Here is a 23,739-nt window from a genome sequence, read left to right as displayed (position 1 = left end):
TGATATGGTGATTCCTGGGGCTCACCCAGACCAGCGGAACCCAATCTCTTGGCGGGCAGGGGCAGAAGAAGAGTAGCCAGTACATCTGTATTATTAATAGGCTTTCTAGGTCATTTCCATCTCTATGTACACTATATGCAAGAACTCCTAGACTAGCAGTCAAGTGGAACGACATGAACTTCCAGAGGAATAAACCCTGCAGAGGACTGGAAGTCAAGCACCTTACCTACAACAGCACTTCGGGTCTCTGAGTGCAAAGCCAAAAGGGTGTCACACACGCTGTCCCCCACCAACCCAAGGCTGTGCAGTAGCACTTTCAGATCTAGGTCATCTGGGATGCTCCCGTCCCCGTCTCCTGAAATGTAGATTTCAAGTCCACGATTCCTCATAGCTCGGGATATTTCTCCATGAACAGGATCCATTGAGAGAAAAAGTCTAGTAGTACAAGCAATTCAAAGGGGGAAAAAGACGTCAAAATCTCAGTGCAACCAACAGTGTAGCTCTGCAACACCTGGCAAGGGCAAAGCATATGTGGCTCATCATCAGGAGCTGGACACTGCTGGCTCAACTCACAGATGCTGTCTTCATCTGCATTCTATCCTCTAGTTCCAAGTGCATCAATACAGCAAGTCAGTTTCTCTAAGGAACTAAGGGTTGTGTATCCACCTTGAGTGCTGAGGGCTGTAAAATTCTTACTCTCAGATATTTCCCAAATAAGTCAGTGCTAATTCATCATTCTAACTCATGTACAGAGAGAACAAAAAAGAGGAGTGTGTTCTCCAGAAACACTTAGCTTCATAATAGTCGGTGTCCATCAACTTCTGCATCTAGCCATCTGATAGCTCACCCTTACCCCCAGAACTCAACAGCTGATTCCTGCTGTTCCCTCCTTGTACCAAACCTGCTTCTTTGCCAGTTTTCCCCTTTTTCAATGAATAGCACCCCATTTACCTCATTACTCAAGCCAGAACCTTAGGTGCTATCATTGCTTCCTCCTCTTCTTAACCCACAAGCCCATCAGCAAGTCCCACTGATCTGACTGCCCTAGTGTAAGCCATCATTTTTTGCATGAACTACTGCAAAATGCTTTTAATGGGTCTCCCTGCTTCCACCCTTCACCACCAACCCTAGGCAGGGACCTCATCTTTCTGCTGACTGAGTGTATAAATATAATATGTAAGGAGGCCCTAATGCATGGCCACCTCTGATATCCAGGTTGAGACTTTGAGGCAGGAATACCTGAAATTGGGATGTGGTGTTACGGTGGGAGTGGATCCATCGATCATTCCTCTCTCACTAACAGTGAGGACACCTCCAGGTTCCAACAAAGCATTCAAACGATCCAGCACCGATGGACTGCACAGAGAGAACCCGAATGGTGGACAGGCCTGAGTGCCACACTGACCACTGCCCTGGCTCAGGCCTCTCACTCCTCCTGACCCACCCCCCACCCCCAGACAGAATTAAGATCTCTTAGCTGATTAATACCCTTTTCCACTCCCTGAAGGCACACAGCCTAGAGAGTCATAAACGTAACTGCATTTTAATTGAGGACATTCTGAAAGTGTTCAGAATGTAGAGAAGCCCGTCATCTGCCCTGCACTGCATTCACTGTGTAGGCACAGCAGCTTCACGCTTGTCCTTTTCCTTACTTTAGAATCAAGTGGTACAATTAGAATGCACATTTACTAAACGTCTGCTCTGTTATCAGAGCCTCCATTATAAAAATCTGTACTTTAGAATGACCCTAACAAAAGGAAGTTTTCTAAGGTTAAATGAAAACGTGTAACTCAAAGGAAGTTTTCGAAAAAATAATCCAACTTCAGTTCAGCCCAAAACTATCTGCTAGAACGAAAATCTTGCAGCTAATGACCAACTACCATTGTTCACCACAAGGGGAAGTCTACAGAATATAGCAGAGGATGTGCTTATAGTTAAGAAAACAGTGGATTAAAAACAGTAAAGCTTCCACCTGGGTTTCTACTTTGACAAGCATATCCCAAACTTTAGTCAGACCCACTCATGATTGAACAGAAGGTCCTTACTTGCAGAAGTTAACATTGTCCATCAAAAGCCAATCTCCAGACTTCAGGGCCTGAACCAACATGCTGTCAACCCATTCGAACGTGCCACGGCTGTGGCCACTGGCTGACTGCATAAGCTTCACCCCAAAGCTTCGGAACTCCTCCACGAGTTTGGCAAACTCTGAAATGTCACAGTCATAGCACTTAATTTCAAACCAGGGCAATCAAAAGCAAACAAAATAAAAAACGAAGAGCTTATTAAAAGAAGGCTGGAAATGTATGGCTCAGTTCTTAAAAGTTTCATAATAAGGTAAACGTTTGAAGAAGAAAATTAGGTTTGGGGATAGAAAATACTTCTTAAGGGCTTTCTGAATGAATGGCTAGGAAAGAGTTGACTAAAGGGTGATGGAGAAGGTAAATAATCTTTACCTGTTTTAATTTCTCAAATGGCAGAAGGATAAAGCCTCCTACTTATTAATGCATTTATACCATATAAAAGTGCTATAAGTTCGCACAATGTAATTAATGTCATCAAACCAGGCTTCCTTTATAATTACCATGTCATATATAGTAACAACTGGTATTTATTTACTCTACAGTTTATATAGCCCTTTCCTGGAAATTTTTCAATTGGTCTTCCTTATTAGAAATTGATTCCAACCCTTTTTCGTATCACAAGGTAATATATTTCTGCTTCTAGCCATGAAGGATTAACAAGATTTAGACTTAACCTCACAGTGTCAACAACTAGAAACCTGGTAAACTATATGAATCACAACTACTTTCAGACACTGGAAAACAGACAGCCCAGAACTGTGACACCTAAGGGAAGGAGGCCCTATAATAGACTGGCTTTCGGCCTGAACGTAATTTCTAGATTGCAAAGCAGGGAGAGGAAACTCAAACAGGTACTGAGATCTCACTGACTTGAGGACACAAACTGAAACTCAGGGAGATGGAGGCAACCTGAATGAGAGGCAGGATACTCAAAAGGAAAAAGTTATTCAAAAGGCTTCAGAAATTCAGAAAGAGGTCCCTGGGCCTTTGGCTCAATAATAATCTCCACGTGCAAGGGAAGGCTTAAATTCCATGTGTAAAAAATTCCAAGGAAAGAACTATTACTGGGGAGCTGTGAACTGAACAACTCCCAGAGTTCACACAGGGCTGAATAACACTCCAGTTCCCACCAATCAAAGCGAAGAGACCCCATGGAACAACTGGACCTTCAGAAGAGATTACACAGGGCCATGCCTCAAAAGAGGGGTTAATTTGACTTGGCATGCATACACAGGTTAAGAGTTTAGGGACTCTTAACTTCTAGGTGGGACTTCTAGGTGGCACTAGCGAAAAAGAACATGTCTGCATATAAGAGGTGCAGGTTTGATCCCTGGGTCAGGAAGATACCCTGAAGAAGGAAATGGCAACCCACTCCAGTATTCTTGCCTGGAAAATCCCAAGGACAGAGGAGCCTGCTGGGCTACAGTCCAAGGGGTTGCAGAGTCAGACATGACTTAGCTAATTTGACTCTTCTTAGCACAAAGAGTCAACGGTGATTTAGCACATAAAGGAGACTCTGGCCCTGACCTTAAACAGCTTAATAGCAAGCTTGAAAAGATAAAAATGATCCAAAATCAACTCAACAGCCTTACCTGCAACTCAAAGAAACCCTCAGAACACCAAAACACAGCACTCAGAAACTTGAATAAAAATGTCTAGAATCTAATAAACATGACTAGACATATCTTCTGGCTTTTTAAAGTTACTAAGTGCTGCATTCTGATGTTAATAAAGCTATTATAAAATATTCAATATATATAAAGATTTTAAGGTAAAATATGAAACACCTAGAATATATTTTAAAAGTCATACGTGTTTATCACAGAAACATTAAAATATAAATAGTTTAAAAAAGAAGCTATTTTCAATCAAAAATAAAATAGTAGTAGACAAGTTTTACAGCCAGCCTTTTAGACTCTATTGATATCCCTAGGAAATTACTCATTATGAAAATAAATCCTAAATAAAAAGCAGTATTGAGAATGGGCTGTGAGAACTTACCCTAGATATTTAAATTTTAACTGACTTACAGAAGAAATATATACACACCAGATTTCAGGTTTTGAAGTCAGAGAGGCTTGGAACCAAAACCGAGTCTAAACACATCATAAGACGACGACACTGGGCAGGTTACCTCTATGAGCATTTATTTCCCCATGTATAAAATGGAGTTATCTTTCCTTGTAATGTGGTGTTGTGAGGGTTAAAAGTAAATATATTTTATACAGTGTCCAATTCTCGATACGAATTCAATGGTGAGTTTACAATCTCTAACAGTTAAAAAATATAAAGTGATATGGGGGTGGGTCTAGTCACTAAGTCGTATCCGACCCTTGCGACCTTGTAGACTGTATCCTGTCAGGCTCCTCTGTCCATGAGATTCTGCAGGCAAGAATACTGGAGTGGGTTGCCATTTCCTTCTCCAGGGGTATCTTCCCAATCTAGAGACTGAACCCTGGTCTCCTGCACTGCAGGCAGATTCTTACTGACTGAGCTACCAAGGAAGCTATAAAATAGTAATATATGACTTCATTAAATATATCTAATAATTAATTTGAATGAATGAGTAAAGAATTTCAAATTCAAATGGTGAGTTTGAATTGGAACATGATAGATCAAATCAGTAATGAAATCACTGTCTTAACTAAGAAAGTAAACGATTTGACCCAGAGCCACGGATACAATGTTGACGCAGCTAAAAGAAGGGGGTAATTTCTTCATCCCTAGGGAATCCACTATTCCTATGGAATAACTAAGGATTCCTTAGGAATAACCCATTATGAGCAGATTTTGGAAATAAAGGATGGCAATCTTAGTGACAAGCTTCAACTTTTAATCAATTCTCCCCTACCAGCCAAAAAGCTGCACAAGATGGGAGATGAATGCTTCCAGATCAACTGAGGAATTTCTTCCACCTTCTATACAAAATGAACAAACACATCCAAGCTATTAATTTAGACTTCTATTCTTCAGTTTAAAAATACTCAATTTTTTTGGAAATTATTAATAAGTTTAAAAAACAGGCCAAGAAAAAATAAAACCAGATTTGCATGCAAGTCACTGTGGCTGATTACTCACAAAATAAGTCAAACTCAGTAATCAATTTCTTTCCTTTGCTTAGGACCACCAATTCTGAATAGTTTACATCAGCTTCACTTTACTTTCTAGGAAACTTTCTAGTTCCAAAACTTGATTGTTAATAATCTAATCATCAAATTCATTTTTAAAAGTTGTGGGCATTGCACGTACAAATGTATTACCTGTGGATGGACATTCTATGGGCAATGCCAAGTGACTGATACACACCCCCAAAGAGACATACCTGCCTTGGAGTAGGAGTTGATTTTGTTGTTGAGTCTCTGCATAAGCAGTAACACTGCTTCCAGCTTGTTGACAATCTCCATCGTGACACATTTACCACCTTCCCCAAGACACCTGGGCTTATACGTCAGAAGGAAATGACTCCAGGCTCGCAGCACTACTTCTGCGTCGTCAGCACTGACAAGGAGGCTGTCTCTTACCAGGGCCCTGACTGTGCCCTCCACCTTCTCAAGGAGCTGCCTCCACGGCCGGATAAGATCAACCTGCAATTTCCAGAGCACGTGAATGCAGCATAGCCAATGGCCACTGCTTCCGTAGCAACCCCAACACAGAAGACTGCACCGTTTAGTGCCCTGCCTAAAAATACAGGGGCAGATCAGTTACCTGCTCAAATCCACCCAGAAGCTCCGTAGTGTCCATTGCACTGTTCACGGCCATGATCTTCAAAGTGTGACCAGTAAGGTGTGCCAGGAGCTGAACCAAGCTGGTCTTGCCCACTGAGGCTGGCCCCACGAGGATGACCATCCAGCTCATTTGTACACACTTCATAACTGACTCCAGTGACTGTAAAGACTGGTGCAGGAGCGACAGGGGACGGCAGGTCGGTGGAGGAACGTAGCTGCCACGGGAAAGCACTGAGTAGCCCAGCTGAAAAAGACAGCCCAGCGAGATTTCACAAGTGTGCCTGGAGTGGGAGCCGAAGCCAGAGAGGACTGTGGAAGAGCATTAGCCGTTTGCCTCACCTGAACATCATAGGGAGTGATGTGCAATAGCCTGGTTCCCATGTATGGGTTGGAATTTGAATTAAACACATCCTTGAACACAGCAATGACCTAAAGGAAGATGATGATAAAATCAAAACGCAAATCATTACATCAAATTCTGGGCCAAACCTTCTAGAATAAACACTAGTAAATAGGAACAGCAATATGAAAATCACAAAATTGTGAGTTATTACCCTTTTGAATTTTCCTATTAAAGATTGTATTTATTTAACTCTTCAGAAGGAAATAAATGGAAGGTCAAGAAAAGAGCAATAACCTCAAATTATGAGATTCCAGAGAGAATATACCATAAATTAAAACAGAGCTATGGAAACTATAGCAGATCTCAAGATAAAATATTAATTTGCTTTCAAGAAGGTAGAAGACAGAAGCATGAAGTTTATGGAGAACAATGACCATCATTTCCTGATACCTGCCATGTGCCAAACATTATATTAGGTGCTTTAATAGATTACTTCTGATCCAAATACCCTCTCAAAATATTTCTATTTCCATTTTATGGATATGGCAATTATATTCACACAAGTTATGTGATTTGCTCGTAGATGGTAACTGAATTTAAATCTAAGCCTGTCTGACTGGAAAAGCATTGTTATCCCTCTAAATATTTATGCAGAAAAGCATTATTTCTGTATTTACATTTATTTGTCCCTTCCTTAGCAGCAAGACGGTTAAAAACTTTTTGCTAATAGTATTCTTTCTTGCATTTCTTTCAAAAATCTAAGAGGAGATGAGGATGTATAAAAATCACTAATCTAGTCCACAGCAACAGCAAAGATTCCTGCCACCCAAAGTATTTACGATAAGTAGTGCATTCGAACAAAATAGCAATACTCATACTAATCAATGTACACTGGAGTGAAAATAAAAACAATAAAGACAAAGACAAAATGAGTGTCAAACACTAAGAGCCAAAAAGCACCACAGAAGAAAATGCTCCCTCCTGGGTCTGGGTGATTTTTGACCTTATATTTCACTCTTAAGCATACCACCTCCTCTCTCTGATGGTATACCAGAGTTAAAAATTACAAATTACTTTTATAACCTTTCTCCTTCTACTATTTTTCTTAAGTTTTCTTTTCCTCTCAGAAAACATTTGGTCAACTAAAACAACTGAATTGAAGGAGTGGTAGAAACCTTCCACACCTTACAGTAACTCATCATCTGACCAACATCAATTACTCAACACTGGCCAGTCTGGCCACAGTTAACATACTAGAGTAAGTTGATAAAGAAATTAAAATACCAACTGATGATAGGTGAATTATATAAAGCTGCATTAATTAAAAAAAAATGAACTGAATAATTTGTTCTGGTATAAAGACTGAAAGCCACTCACATGTTACACATGAGTTGTTAATGGTGGGCTGGATTCTGGATACCACATAAACAAGGATCTGTGCTCTCAGCAGCACAACCAAAGTGTCTGAGAGCCACATGTGCCATGGACAGCCACATGTTCACATTTCTGTTTCTAACTCACATGAATTTGTACTACTTTGTTACTTTGCTTGTGAGCAACTGTGATATAGTAGAAGAAATAGCAAGCAAAGTGGAAAGGTCTGGGCTGGCGAGCTGCCTCTGCCACTCAAAACACAGACTCCATGACTGAGCCTTGGATCCTTGTCTGTAAGAGGTCATGACAGCATCTCCTAACTGCAGCTGTTGTGAAATTTTCCATGAACTGCATTTTAAATACCACAAAGCAAAATGCATCCATTATTACAGTTTACTAAGCGAGGAATTCTGGTGTTATTTTCTACTTCAGTTCAGTTCAGTCGCTAAGTTGTGTCCGACTCTTTGCAACCCCATGCATCGAGTACGCCAGGCCTCCCTGTCCATCACCAACTCCCGGAGTTCACTCAGATTCACGTCCATCGAGTCAGTGATTCCATCCAGCCATCTCATCCTCTGTCGTCCCCTTCTCCTCCTGACCCCAATCCCTCCCAGCATCAGAATCTTTTCCAATGAATCAACTCTTCGCATGAGGTGGCCAAAGCACTGGAGTGAAGGGGTATTTTTTACTTTTATTTAGATACAGAATATCCTCCCTTTTATCTATTTATACTTTCTAGATTAAGTATTTTGCAATTTGACATTTATTTAAAGGTAGAAAACCCTCCTCTTCTACTTGTTATCACCTCTCTCCTCCTGCTTCTCATCTTTGTGCCTGGAACCCAGGTGATGGGGACCAAGCCTTTATTATTGCAGGGTGATACTGTTTAAGAAGGTAAGCGATCATGGCAATGTAGATAGGTAAGCAAACTGTGTCCTCTAAAGCAAACTACACTATGACACTCTGAGACAGATTAAGTTTTTGTTTCTGCCCTTAATTTCTAAATTTCCAAGCTGTGTTACTGAGTTTGGTACTGTTGATGCAAATACAGCCTTTCTCTCCCTCAGGGAGAAATCAAAGAAATACAAAGAGCAAGCATGAAACTCACCTTTTCTTTATCTTCCTTGGTTCTCATTCTCTCACCATAGACCAAAAACACATGCTGACCAGGATCGTAACACCCAGGGGACTGGTCAACGAGCATCAATTGACACCAGCGGAAAAGGTCGCGGAGGTTGAATTCCCAGGGTCCTCCTATTTGCCCCCATTTCTTTTCAACAGTCACTTCATGATCAATCTGAAAAGAAAACACCCTTACTGGGAAGCACCTCCCACTGCTCGGGACTGTGTTAAGTACTATCAACATAGTACAAGTGCACACATAATCTGAAACACATTAACAGGCTGGATTCAGCTGTCTCCTCCCGACTCAGGCTTCTCCATGCCAGGAATACCCTGTAAGCATTATAAAATGATACATGCAACAAACCTGAATTACTGTAACTCTCAAATGAGTAGCTTGCCTTCCACTAGGAACCACTAGGAACTTTTCGAGTTCTATATGATTTATCTCAGTTGCAGAGACTGGTAATGAGGTAGTATTCCATATTGAGAAAACGATGATTCAAATAAGCCAGAAATATAAAGAACAATTAATGCAAATAGGTACTTACTTGGTTGTTGAAAGCAACCATTTTTTTAACAATATTTTTGTCAATGGCTGGAAACAGAGTACTGGCAATGAACTCCATGTCAATTACTGTAAGGGGATCCACAAAGACCTATAAAATCCAAAAATAATATGAAAAAAAACACCATCATTTCTCTTTACCAAACATGACTGCCATGACCTAAGTAGTATTTTTATTTAATACCAAAGGAACAATGCCTTAGAAATATATATATCTCATTTACAGACATTTCTTTTCTTGCATTCTCAGGATATGGAATCATATAAAATCTTTGAAATACAGAGCAGAAGGTTTTCTTGTTAGCTTCATTCTAATGGTTTGGAGAAAGATACCTGCAATTAATATTTTAAGAATATTTGTAATTTTAATCTATTATGTAAAATTCTCTCAAATATCTGGATGGTAAGTATACAACATTCATTTTTAAATCTGATCAACTTCTCAACAGTTTTGAAATTTTTCATATACACTTCTTAAAAGATACTTAGTAAAGTCTTAATTACCAAGAAAGGAACATTAAAGAAAGCTAACATCTAGAGGCATTTCCAAGCCACTACTTTGAAAAAAGATGTTAAAATAAGTAAGTGTATGTACACACACACACACACACACACACACACACACACACTGCTGTGGCGATAAAAACAGATACAACTATCAGTGGTGATTGACTTTGGTATGGAGAAATTGGATTTTTTACTCTTCATGGTAGTTTTTTGTACTTTTCTGAGATTAATGCACTATTTTCATTATAAAATAATTTTTTAATGTTCTAACAGACACTTAAAAAGATTGGCCTTAGTCCCTGAGCACAGTAATAGAATCCTCCAGATGGTGGTGATCTTACTTTCCTCCATCTGATAACACACCAGGTCCTCTTAAACCTAAGATAAAGGACTCATACCAGGAGAGAAAAGATGACAGCAATCAGTCACACTAACAGCCATCACATCCAGACATGAAATCGAGAAGCAGACTATTACACTGAGCCTGTCTCATCCTCCTAGTGGGCACCCTCATAGCTATTATTACCCCTGGGACCACCTTTGGTTTTTGGGCAACAGTAAATCTTACCTGAGTGAATCTATTTAGGAAAGACCTGGGCAAGCCCTTCCTTCCGCCTCCTTGTCTAAAAGGATTTTGACAGCCAAAAATCTTGGTTTTCTCATGCTGCACTTGAAAGCTCATTCCTAACTCAGGAACATAGATTTCTCCTCGGTGGTCAAAACAAGCATTGAGTCCTTCCAAGACTGACTGAGAAGCCAAGTTAAGCTATTTGGAGAAAAAAGTGCATATTTATTTTATATGCTATTCAGCTAAAACAAAAAACATAGGAATAATACACATGAAAAGTAGTCTTATCTTCAACAGGGATAGGGACAGAGTTCAAACAACATTGGTAACACTGTGTTTGTTAAGCTGAAATGACATGTATTCAGTCTACTATTAATATTTCATCTATATGTTAAGAGAAATTTGGGGTGTTTAAAATAGCAATAATTTTTAAGTAAACTGAATAGTCAGACTAAATTCTTTAAAAGCAGTTAAATTAGTCTCAAAAATTAGGCTGTATCTGTTACCTGCTCCTATATTGGCCTGCTTTATAAATTATAGCTTACCAATACAAAGATATCTCATGCTTAAATATCTGGGAATTTTTAAAAGAAGCTAGCTAGCTCTTTACATACTTAAATAAGTAAACATCCTTTCTTGATCAAGTAAATCTGAATAAAATCTCCAAACAGTTTTCAAAGTCATGATATAAACCACATAATGTGGATCTAATGATGCCAACAGTTTTGTGAATAACAAGTATGAGGATTTGTGTGTGTCCCAGAAATGAGAAGAGCTGAACGGAGCTAAACTCAGCTGAATTAGAGCTCAGGGATGTGAAGTATTGGTGGTTTTTAGATAACATGGAAAACCTCAACTGTGAAATGTGAATCAATAAAATGCAAATGGGCCAAGAATCAGATTATATTAGAATTTCAAGTGCCACATTTACACAAGCACTCAAAGCACAAACTCTGCTATATACCCCCATACGAGTCAAGTTCTAAAAGCTGCTCTTACATAATGACTTCAAGTCCAGGTTGTCTGGCAGTCCCTACATGCATTTCCACAAAATATGATTCGGTCAACAGTCTCAAGCTTTGAAACTAGGCATTCTTTTTTTTTTTTTTTTTTCTGGTTAATGATTATCCTATCACCTATCTTTCACCAAAAATTCAGCGGGGGGTGGGGGGTGAGGGTGGGAGGGAAGGGTGGGGAGACGGGCAAAATCTGTCCCTCTCTTTAATCTCTTCTCAAGATGAGTAGGAAGCAGCTCAGCAGAAAAGGAATCCCATGGCAGTCCTGTCACTGCAGACTCAACGGGGTACAAATCTAGGGAACCTATTGGGGCCTGTGTCAGAAGTGATCTATGATACTTTCGTCACTTATTATCATTTAACCTGCACCACTGCTTGCTCGCCCTTTCCTGAACACACCAAAGTACTCAGTTCTTTGGGCCACCATCTTAAATTTTAGTGCATCACATCTCCATTCTCTCTCTAGCTGCCTGTCGGTTATGGAGACCCAGCACTTACGTGGCTCACGATGTGCTCTAGTCTTCTGGTCACTAATCTACCCCCGACCTGCAGGTATAACACTGACTGCTTTCTCCCCAGAGTTCTGTGTGGGTCTTCCTACTATAACCTTCCCCAGCCTTTCGGCTGAAATGAAGTGGTCTGGCATTATTTGTAAACTATGTTTATCTCTGAAAATAAATAGAAACATAGCAAGCCTACCACAGACTAGAGAATAAAACTAGTGAAGAGGCAATGTTTTTCTGGAGGCTAGTTCACAAAAGTAGGAGAGTCTGTAGGTGATACGCAGGGGGGCTTCTGTATGTGCTTTTCTGACTTTCCTTATTCGTAAAAGAAACCACAGAGGATTCTTTTCATTGGAGAATTTGTCTTTACTAGCCAACAAGGTGATCTGATGCAAAATGCCATCAAGTTATGCAAACTCTGCCCTGCTCCTCACATGTCTGATCCTATCTGGTGGCCTGATGGGCTGTCCTCTCACCTCATCCAACACAACCCAATGGCCTGCCTTCAGGGCTGCCAGCAAGGGGCCATCACGCCAGGCAAACTCTCCTCCCTTGCCACCCTCAACAGGTAGATCAGCTCCAAACAGGTCTGTGATGTCCTATGAGAAGAAAAAGAAGTGAGGGAAAGCCAATATTATATAAAAAGTTAACTAGATCCCAAGACCCCAAATCTAAAATGATACTTAGACCTCATGCCACTTCTTATTCTTATACCCAATGGAGAACTAATCAATTTCAAACCAGGAGCCCCGGAGCACCTTCTCATCACAGCACTCTAAGAATCTATCAACTAGAGTCCTAGATAACAGTTTTCAACTTTGGCTGTGCTTGAAAACAAACTGGTGAGCTTAAAAAACACCAAAACAATGCCTAGGCTCTGCTCCCAGACCCCATCCCAGAAGATTCTAATTTGTCATCTCTGTCCCCTAGTTTCATAAGATTGTTTAAAGGTCATTTTATCTGTAATTAATTTCTTTAGAAAGGACAAAGACAAACAGGTTATATTACAATAAATACCAAAGTGGGTGATTCTATCTCAAAACAGAGTAAAGCATCTAGAGAGACTAATACTACAGGTGTCATCTATTAATGAACACGGAGGGAGAATGAGGTTTGCTGAGATCTTCATCACCATGAAATATCTGGGGCTCTGATAACTTCATAATTATTTCTGACTAGGAAACACTATAATAGATAAAGATATTACTCCCTATACTTATCCCCATCAGCTGCAGCATGATGAAGCTTACCGTCTGCTCTGACAAGTTGATTCGGACAAGTGTGTTGCCTGAAGCCCTGGCTAAGGCTCCCACCAAGCTCGTCTTGCCCACACCAGGGGAGCCCTCCAGTAGGATGGGTTTGTTCAGTTTTGTAGCTCTTAAGAGCCTCTGGGCATTCATAGCTGTGGTGCCTGCACTGAGTGCATAGTCGGCAATATCATTCCTATGCAAGACAGGGCCTGAAGTGGAGAAAAGTCGCATGTAAGCTGGACATCACACGAAAGTTGATATATATATATATATAAAACTATATAATATATATATTATACATATAATATATGTTTATATATATAACTGGAGATTAGAAAAATCCACCAAGTAGACTGTCAGTCAGTGAAGTACTGTCTGTGGTGAAAATGCTTAACCTTATTTCAATATATTTCCTCACTTCTGGGTTCATAAAGTGCTTTCCAGCAACAACCAGCAGCACACTTTTTTCATCTGTGATGACCACACTTACGTCTACACACAGGTTGGAACTGCAAGCATGCATCTTTGCATATTTCCTTTCACAACCTATACCTGGAATCACTACGCCGTGTGCTTGTACAATTTACCCTGTACTTATATTTTCCTAAAACTCAAGCAGAAGCTAGGCATACAGACCAGATGGTTCCACATAAACAATTTCATTCAAGGTTTTAAGCCACCAGATAATTCAGGATGCATCTTGTAGCTGAAGTGCAGGACTAATACCAGTCTAAAAGGGCTTAAGATTTATGCACTATGTCTTCTGAAAGAAGTTTCAGACTGGTACATCAGTTTGGAGTGGAGCTAGAAAAACATTTTCTCAGCTATGAAAGCGGAAGCAAGGACTATCTAAGTCCCAAGCCACAAGCACTCAGCTCCTACATGAGAGAACTGAATACTACTACGATGGCTTCGGGAAGGGATCTAACAGCTAGATCACAAGGGCCACATCAGAGATGAAAACAGTACCACTGATGAGGGAGAGGGAAAGGGGCAATGCTCTTCAGCCAGGAAGCTGGGCTGGTTTAGTTCGTCACTGAACCCCCACAATTCTGTGTATTTCTGGAGCCCAACAATTATTAACACAGAGAGGAAGGAGGGACAAGAAATAAATGACTCTGCTAGAGAAGCAATAATCCAAAAAGTCATGAGTACCCTGGAAAGATATCTAATATAACTACTTCACTTAAATATTTGACAGAGGCAACCTAATAAGAGCAAGGATTATAACTTAAATCCACTTGCATTTCCCACTTAACCACTCATTTACTCATCCATCTCTCATTTTCTGAATGTCTATGACTGTTAGGCTACATGACAGACACCAGGGACAGGAAGGTGAGTGACATAATGCCTGCCCTCAAGGGTACACAAAACTGTTTTGGTAAAAGGTAATAAAGTTCTATGGCTGAAACATTATGGGCTGAATCACCACTTTAGGAAAGGTCTTATTTTGAGCACTAATACAAGAATAAGTGCATTTTATGGGACAATTTATTCATATATCAAAGACTATATTATCTATTTTTGCATGCCAGTTATATATATTTTAACCACCCACACAACAATGATTATACCAAGTCAGATTCTAACTCAGTTATCTAGTTCCAAAGTAACCATGAGTATGAGACACTAAAATTAAAAATCACAATAAAAGTCAACTATCTAGGAACCACAAGAGAATCTTCATTTATTTAAGATCATTCTTACCCCTTGGTATAAAAAATGGATGAATTCCCCACAGGTTATCTATCCCAGTGAATTCTTTGTCTTTGAGTCTGTCGTAAATCTTCAATTCGTTTTTCTGACTTTCTGTAAGTCGGCCTATCTTGGAAAGTTTCTTGATTAGGAATTTCAGACATTCTCTGCGAGCCAAGAGAGCCGTACCAAACCCAGAGGAAGTTACCCCTAGAAGAAAGAGGATCAGTCCATCAAATGATAGCAGGGTACCAAGTTTCACAACCATGCAGCCGGATTCTAGGTGAACTATAATAGCCAATGTAAGCAGCACTAAGAAGTGTGACTCCCTGCTCCCCCAAAACCATCAGATCATCAGTTCAACAGCAGCTTATTCAGTAAGCACTCCAGTAACGCCATGATAAATTAGCCTGGAGAAAAGAGCAACCAATGTGGTACTACTTTTAGTCATGTGGGCTTGTATTTGTAATTTTCATGGCTGAAAAAAGACTTCAATATTACATTTAATGAACTATAGTAAACTTAAAACTACAGGATTCTGGCCGATTAACTCTAAATGACTGTGTTAAGAAATACCATGTTAAATTCTTCAAGAGCATTACCAGCAGTCTTCAATCAGAATCACTATTTCGTGCTTACTAAATCCCTGGTCTGTAAGCAGTGAAAAGTTTTCTCCATTCTTTTATAACAATCGCCTCTCAAAAAGAGTAAAATGAGAATCACTGTGAGTCTTGGAAATGTTAACATACATCTGTACACAGCCCCTGGGTCAGAGGTCTGGGCCTGCTCCATCTCATGGTGCCCTCTGGCCTAACCCCTTGTTCTCAGCAGCCCACATACCTGAGCCGATTCCATCTATGTACACTAGGCACGCAGCGTGGACAAAAGACGTCACCGTGGAGATGGTCTCCTGTCTTTTCAAAGCAGCTTCCTCCCCCATCGTGTTCATGAAGTTGACCCAGGACAGGATATCTCGGATACTGACCACACATCTTCGACCAAACTCCTGGTGGGTCAGCCAGTCAATGAAATCCAGCATCACCTCAGCTATGTCAGCCCCTAAGACACAAGGAAGCATAGAGGTTTGCTATTTACGAAGACTCCAGAACGGGGCTTTGCAACCTGGGGCCCACAGACGGTCTTTTTCTAAGAACACGAGGTCCACAGCTGTAATCGCATTTCCATAGGGTTCAATGAACAGCATTCTACTCCTACCCCAAAACAAACAAAAAACCAGAAAGAAAACTTGAGAATTTAAGTCTTTAAGAAGGTTCCCTGAAAACTGCTCCAAAAAATAAAGTATTCATAAACCTCAGTCTCAAAGAAGCAGATATCCTTTCATGTTCTTTAAGAAAGAGGGGAAAGTGACCCAGACACTACTTGGATTAGGGCTTGTATTACGGCTCAGACCAGAAATAGGTACTAAATTTAATCTGTTTGATGCCAAGAATATGGCTACATCAAGGCAATCAAGGCTCAATTAAGAGAGAGAGGAAAAAAAGATGTTTTGGCTCTCACTGAATATTCTAAGAATTGTTAAACCTAGATTATAAGTATATGGTAGCTTTTAAAATACTATTCATGTTTGAAATTTTTCATAATAAAAAAGTTTTAAAGTGAAATAATAAGTTAGCTGACAACTACTGAAGAAACACAGTTGAAAATTCTACAACATTTTCTAAAGGTGGTAATCACTAAAATTCAAACCACATTTTCTTGGGAATTACATGTGGTTCAGTGATTGATCCCTGGTTGGGGAACTAGGATCCCACAAGCCACATGGCATAGCCAAGTAAAAAAACCTGTATTTCCCTTATCTTTAGCCAACGAATATTATATATTTTATAATAACAAATCTTATATAAAGATAGCCAACAGGTGAAACCATCAGAAAACTAAACTTTAGTAACCCTGGTGAAGGAGCAATACTTTAGTAGAAGGTACCAGGCTAGTATTTTCCTTAGATCTGTTCGTTCCCATTTTTCCTTAGAACATACCATATACACATACTACTAATGTCCTACTCCCCTCCTTCCAACACACAACTTCTCTGCCCCACTACACCCCACACACCTGAATACTCTCACCTTTATGATCTGTTCTACCCAGAGATAACCCTGGATGAAGATTACGGCTGATGATCTGAATTAAATCTTCACGCCTTGTGCTTTGAGGGCACCATATTTCCGTAAAGCGGTTTCTTAAGGCAGGAGATAGCTACAAAGAACACAAATTCTAGTGTGAATATCTGCGAGAAAAGTTAGAAAACAAATCTTTTGAATGCTGGCTGCAAATCTGTCAAATACCCAGAGCTTCTTTTCTTACCTCTTCTACTATCTATCATTTATTACTTATTGTCCTGGCTCCTAACACATGTCATCTCATTAATCTCCACCACACTCCCTAAACTCATATTCCCATCATTTTCTTTATAATCATGGTAGAGAACTTCAAGGTCTCATGGAGTCCGTGCTCCAAGGAGGATTCCAGCCCCAGTTGATGACTCCCAAATCCCAACCCCTTCCCCAAAGCAGAGGCCCTTCCCTTTACTTTCCCTTCAGCTACTTTAACCAGTGGCTTAGAAAAAGTAAATGCTATCCTCCCATAGGGGAGAGCTGTCTGAAGTAGAGGGAGAAAACTTGGATATGGCTCAAAGGGAGTGAAAAAGTAAAGAGCTGAATATTTACTGCCTATATGACAATAAACAGTCTAGTCCTCCAGTCTCAAGAGCCTTTGCCTCAGTGTGGATTCTCTCACCCTTCCCCTAAGTCAGGTAACCCCCATTCACAACAGTGCACCAGTGATTTCCTTTTACTGGGCAACTGGATCAACACCATACTTTAGTCTACCCAGCCGAGCACAGCAGGACCACATGCTGCTCAGCACCACCCTGGCTCAGCCAGGCCCCAATTCCAGGATCCCAACTCTGTCTGAAGCAAGGCATGCAAACCAAAAGGCAGCTTTCCCTTCGGTAAAAGTTGGCAATCTCTGTCCAAAAAAACTCAAGCAAACCTGCCAGGCAAGTTAACACACACAACTTTGAAATCAGATCTTTCTGTGTTATTTCCACTTGCCAAGAAGCCTATTTTCGTATTTTGTTTGAAACTGTGACGTATTTTATTTCTTCTTAGTACATTTCTCGAAGCACAGCGATCATCTTTGTTCTCATACTACTGAGGAAAAATAGGCCTGAAATACCAATTTCACATTCCAGGGGCCCATCAAGTTACCAAGAATCTTAATAGCTTTTACTCCTGATCAATCTCTTTCTTCTCGCCATCCCGACCAACAATCAGCCCACCCCTCCCTCCTAACCCGAACAGACCAGGGTCCCAAACACAATGCAGACTTCTCACTGAAAGGCTTCACGAGCCTGAGAGCCATGGGGTTCGGGGTGCTCCAAGTGAACTGGACCCTCACACCACTTTCTTAACAGAAGACACTGCCCTCACCCTCTGCTTTACCAACAGTTTGAGGGTGACCCACACAACACCTGAGACGACTGATATGTTCCACCTGCAAAACCAGGACAGGATCCTGGCTGCCACTGCTTTCGTGTCACTTTAAAATTACTCATATCATCACCCCTGTGTTCAGCAGAGTAGACTGTAGGAGCAGAACATGAGAATAAACTTCAGTTTCAATTCTTCTCATCCATAATCCTAGCATAATAACTTCCACACACAGCTCCCATGAGAATCTGTTACAATAACACATGTACAAAGCCAGGCAAAGTGATTGAAACAATGAAATTTCACACACATACAAAAAGGGAAATGTCAAGTAAGGAAATGTTTTATCTGTTAGAATTACTTTTCAACCTTATAATGACTCTGAAATATCTTTCTGGATTTTTTTTATTCAGTTCCTACGCAACATATAATTCTAGATGAATTTTTACATACTATATTTATGGGTGCCAGAGAGCTGAGGTCAAAAGACAGAAAAAAATTATGTTTTAACAACAGTTTTACCTCTTTTTTTCCAAAGTCGCCCCCAGGGTTCATGGTTGCCAAGATACGGAATTTCTTCCCAGCTGTCAACAGCTCTACCTCATTCTCCTTGTCCTCAAGGTTGCCTTTTTCAGCTAATAACAGAGTCTTTTCCACTTCAAGGACACTGGAAGAAAAATTCGAGAATGTAAGATTAGAAAAGGCTTCTGTATTCTCTTTTGTGGTCACAGAGTTGTTAAAAAGGAAAATAAAATCATCTCTGCTGCGTTTTCACTTTAGTTAATGGTCTCCTATGACAAACTTCAAAATATTTTTTGCTAGTTATCCTAATTCCTGTGTCATGGAACAACAGTTCTGATCAAAAGAAAAAGAATTCCTTTTTCTACTTTAAGCCCTATTAAGACAATTGGTTTAAAAATGGGTGACTTGAATGCAAATATTCATGGCAGCATTATTCATAAGTGCAGGAAACAACCCAATACCACCAAGAGGTGAGTGAAAAAAAAAAATCCAGTATTATCAACATCAGATCAGATCATATCAGTCGCTCAGTCGTGTCCAACTCTTTGCGAACCCATGAATCGCAGCACGCCAGGCCTCCCTGTCCATCACCAACTCCCGCAGTTCACTCAGACTCACGTCCATCGAGTCAGTGATGCCATCCAGCCATCTCATCCTCTGTCGTCCCCTTCTCCTCCTGCCCCCAATCCCTCCCAGCATCAGAGTCTTTTCCAATGAGTCAACTCTTCACATCAGGTGGTCAAAGTACTGGAGTTTGAGCTTTAGCATCATTCCTTCCAAAGAAATCCCAGGGCTGATCTCCTTCAGAATGGACTGGTTGGATCTCCTTGCAGTCCAAGGGACTCTCAACAGTCTTCTCCAACACCACAGTTCAAAAGCATCAATTCTTTCGGCGCTCAGCCTTCTTCACAGTCCAACTCTCACATCCATACATGACCACAGGAAAAACCATAGCCTTGACTAGACGGACCTTTGTTGGCAAAGTAATGTCTCTGCTTTTGAATATGCTATCTAGGTTGGTCATAACTTTCCTTCCAAGGAGTAAGCGTCTTTTAATTTCACGGCTGCAGTCACCATCTGTAGTGATTTTGGAGCCCAGAAAAATAAAGTCTGACACTGTTTCCACTGTTTCCCCATCTATTTCCCATGAAGTGATGGGACCGGATGCCATGATCTTCGTTTAAAAAGGAGCACACTAATGATGTAGGCTACACCCATGGATGGACCTCCAAACACTGATGCAAAGTGACAGAAGAGATGACTTATATGAAATGTCTTGAAAAGACAAATCTATACAGACAGGAAGCAGATTAGCAGTTTCCTGGAGCATGAGGGAGGATCAAATATAAACTGTAAATGCAAAGTAGGGGTCCTACTGGGATGATGGAAGTATAAACCGGATTGTGGTGGTGGCAAAACTCAGTAAATTTACTAAAACTTATTGAATTATACATTCAAAACAGGTACATGTCATGACGTGTACATTGTATCTCAATCAGGAAAAACAGTTAATCATCAAGATCCACACTGATCTGAGGTCCTTTCGTCTAGTTATTCTGCTATGTCCATTTATCCTACTTTTAGTAATACATTTTTTTCTATCTCATGATTGAACATGTACTTTAAATAAACAATGCTTTATTTTTCTAAACATGCGACCAATGTGCTGAGTCTTAAGGTCTCAATGACTGTTGTATCTTACTATTTTCACTGCACAACAAGACCTTCTGTTTTGGTAATTCCTGGTCCACAGCAATTTTGTTTACTGGTGCTTTGTATCTGCCAAAGAGTCATGACAGATGGTTGGTTCCCACAGTGGCTACTGCTTTCAGGGGATTTTAGGTGAACCACCCTCACTTCCAGTGCAATCGCTGCTGGCACTCGATCATCAGGGGTCCATCCATCAGGACTCCACGTGGTGCCCAAGATGTCCTGCCTTGGTTGCCAGGGCCTCATTCTACCGGACAGGATATTCCTGAAATCTCATGCATATTTTTCTTGTCATTTAAAAAATTTCTGGAAGCCATGTTCCAAACAGGTGAGTTCACTTCAGGTTTTACTTTTCTTGTCCTGCCTAAAGTCTTTAACAGTCCAAAAAGCAGGTTTCTGTAAGTTTATTCAAGGCTTTAAGAAAATCCTTAAACTGCCTTATCTGATCAGATTTTGGTATTTGTGCAGCCATATTCTTTGGGAATGTTCATTTGTCACCTTTTCTGATGCATGAGTTTCCTTTCTCTTCTGGAAAATCAGCAGTCCAACCTTTGCTTAAATGTTCCAGAGAGGCCTGATTTCTTACTTAAGCACAGGCTCTCACATCCAATACCAATATGAGGCTGGGGGCTGTGCAGCCAGCCAGGTCTGAATGGAGGGTAAGGGTCCTGTCCTGGGGTACTGAAAGGCCTTACAGGAATAACACCTAGGATTTTGATTCTATTTCTTTAAGAAAAAAAAAAAAAAATCAATGGCCATGTAATAATTTGCCTTAAAAAAAGGTTCTAACTTGGGCTCGTTTGTTTTAGCCCTAGCATCCCATAGTCCCATCTTTCTGATTATTAACACCTAAACAGAAGAACTAGGTCTCTTAAAGAAGAAACTGAGTGCTAAAGCCTAAAAGAGCAATTGCTCACCATCGTTTTCAAACATTTTCAACAGACCTATGAAGAACATTACCATGCAAAAGGATTAGTATCTGTAAAACCCAGACCAGCAAAAGCATCAAACACAGGGCAAACCTCTTACACGTGTGTACCTGTTGAGTCTTTCCAGGACAGAGTCATCAGCCAGGGAGATCTCATCTAAGAGGAAAAAGCCATCCTCCTTCATGGCCAGAACCAAAGGCCCATCATGCCACTCAAAGAGTCTTGAAGTGTCAATTTCTTCCTACAATTTGGAAAAGCAGCAGGTTAAAGAGTCAGTAGCTCCACAAGACAATACACACGTAGCCAGCACGTGTCCTCTAGTGAAAGGGTCCTTCTGCAGAAAATACAGGTCAAGGAACAGAACTTGTGTAACAAGGTGCTCATGGAGCCCCTACGTAGACCAGTGAAAATATGAAGATAAGATATCAAATCGGGAATCAAACACCCCACCATGAACAAAACCCCTCAGCTGACTCCTGCACAGAGCCACCGTCAGTTCTTTAGATGAACGAAACATCATCACTTGCTCTGGACACACCTTGTCATTTGGCTTCTGTCTCACTGGCCGCAGCCCCCCCAGGAAGTCTGAGGTCTCCATGTGCAAGTGGCAGTTGACTGAGTACAATTTCTGATTTGCCAAGGCTGCAAACACCTGACAGACAGTAGTTTTCCCACACCTGTGAGAGACACAAACCAGATTAGCAAGGAGCGTGAATTTCAAATACACCTCCACAAACACCCCAAGCAGCAAGAGAAAGGAGCCCTGGGGAGAGCCTCAGCAAAGCCACAGAGACTGCTGGTCAACACAGGGCCTCTGCCCTCTGCCTCAGAGAGCCCTTCCCCCAAACACCAGCACCCTACCGAGTCTCTCATCCAGAAGGGCAAGTGCTGTATGAACTCTATGGAACAGAACCCTGTCTCGACTTTACCCTGTGTCTCCAACCAGCAGCACTGGTTCACCGAATTGCAATGCTCTTCCCACCAGCATCGCCAGTCGCCGCATGCCCTCGGTCCACACGATGTGGCTGAACTTAGATTCCAAGGTGGATATCGGAGTAGACAATTTACCTATCAAAGGCAGAGTACACGTTTAGGTTCCAATACGAGTACAACTCAATTCATTTTCCTTGGGATATGATGGCCTACTCACTCAGCAATTTTAGGACATTTTCTTTGGAGAAGAGCGATTGAGGACATAATTTTTTCTTGAAATGTTTCTCAAGGACTTCTTGAATCACAACCACCTCCTCCTGCTTCCTGACTCGGCCTGCCAGAAGCATAAAACCTTGGGGAAAAAAAGGAAACGTCTAGTGTTAATACCAAGGAATGCTGAGAGTATGGAGCATTAGCTGCTGTGAAGAGGAAACCTGAAGACCTACTTTGGAAAACAAAGAGACCCTACTACAACTAACTGTTCACTCCATCAACATGATCGCTAGGTAAATCTAACACAAATGAACTTGTGGGCAATAAAAGACATTCAGGAATGTTGAGAGCAGCTTTGTTTCTAACAGCTAAAAAGTAGAAATGACCTGCATGTCTATCAACAAGAGAATGGATAAACATATGATATCTCCACACACTGGGTTACAACACAGTAATAATTTAAAAGGAATGAAGTTCTGATACACAAAACAGCATGGTTGAACCTCACATGAGGTTGAGTGAAAATTCGCCAGACACAAGAGCACACACTGCATGATACTGTTTAGACGAAGCAGAAGCTCAGGCAGAATCTATCACTGGTGACAGACGTCAGAGGAGTGGTTACCTCCAGGAGTTAAGACTGGCAGGAGCCATGAAGGAATCCTCCGAGGAAGTATTACCAGAAATATCCTAAATCTTAGCTGAGGTGGTGATTTACATATGTATATCCACATATATAAAAATACACTGAGCTTTACATAAAATAATATAGCACCTCCCCCATTTTACTGTTATATTTTGTTATACCTCGATGGGGAAAAAAAAGAATGTTCCTTCCTCTATTCTTTACCAGTTAAGAAGAGCAAATGCAACTCCCATGGGTTAGTTTTATTTCTTCTCCATGCTTATTAATCACCCTATTAATGACTCACCAAGACCTCTCAAATCAGAAGATTCTGAAAGGCTTTCATGGAGAGGAGCATACAAATTCTTCCAATTGATTATATCAAAATGACCAAATCTGAGTCTCAGATGACATGACCGCCTTCTCTTAGAACTCTGGTATCATCTAATCTGTCAGTATTCTGCAAGTTTCTAAGGCATAAGCAGGATTCTGCACGGTCACCACACTGCAGGTAAGTGGTGCACAAAGAACCACCAACCTCCTGCCTAAACTCCTAATGGCACCATGTCCATACCCAGACTCCCACAGGCGGCTACATGA

General features: G+C 40.8%; 1 protein-coding gene and 1 pseudogene across 1 annotated transcript in view; both read right to left on the bottom strand.

The window, feature by feature from the left end:
* MDN1 (midasin AAA ATPase 1) overlaps window positions 1-23,739 on the bottom strand; it is a 140,236-nt gene that overhangs the window by 61,155 nt on the left and 55,342 nt on the right. The window contains exons 28-46 of the mRNA XM_061427816.1: window positions 22,519-22,653; window positions 22,298-22,436; window positions 21,907-22,045; window positions 21,479-21,609; window positions 18,730-18,874; window positions 16,843-16,972; window positions 15,596-15,814; window positions 14,768-14,965; window positions 13,058-13,266; window positions 12,284-12,406; window positions 10,289-10,486; window positions 9,197-9,304; window positions 8,632-8,820; window positions 6,146-6,235; window positions 5,787-6,050; window positions 5,404-5,665; window positions 2,046-2,205; window positions 1,240-1,356; window positions 227-435 (exon numbers count right to left, since the gene is read on the bottom strand). Coding sequence (XP_061283800.1) covers window positions 227-435; window positions 1,240-1,356; window positions 2,046-2,205; window positions 5,404-5,665; window positions 5,787-6,050; window positions 6,146-6,235; window positions 8,632-8,820; window positions 9,197-9,304; window positions 10,289-10,486; window positions 12,284-12,406; window positions 13,058-13,266; window positions 14,768-14,965; window positions 15,596-15,814; window positions 16,843-16,972; window positions 18,730-18,874; window positions 21,479-21,609; window positions 21,907-22,045; window positions 22,298-22,436; window positions 22,519-22,653 — 3,165 coding nt within the window. The remainder of the gene's footprint in view (window positions 1-226; window positions 436-1,239; window positions 1,357-2,045; window positions 2,206-5,403; window positions 5,666-5,786; window positions 6,051-6,145; window positions 6,236-8,631; window positions 8,821-9,196; window positions 9,305-10,288; window positions 10,487-12,283; window positions 12,407-13,057; window positions 13,267-14,767; window positions 14,966-15,595; window positions 15,815-16,842; window positions 16,973-18,729; window positions 18,875-21,478; window positions 21,610-21,906; window positions 22,046-22,297; window positions 22,437-22,518; window positions 22,654-23,739) is intronic.
* LOC133253961 (mitochondrial import inner membrane translocase subunit Tim9-like) lies at window positions 18,884-21,456 on the bottom strand (annotated as a pseudogene).

The sequence above is a fragment of the Bos javanicus genome, chromosome 9 (genome assembly GCF_032452875.1).
Source record: "Bos javanicus breed banteng chromosome 9, ARS-OSU_banteng_1.0, whole genome shotgun sequence".
NCBI classification, from domain to species: domain Eukaryota; kingdom Metazoa; phylum Chordata; class Mammalia; order Artiodactyla; family Bovidae; genus Bos; species Bos javanicus.
This window is presented reverse-complemented; position numbering and strand designations above follow the sequence as displayed.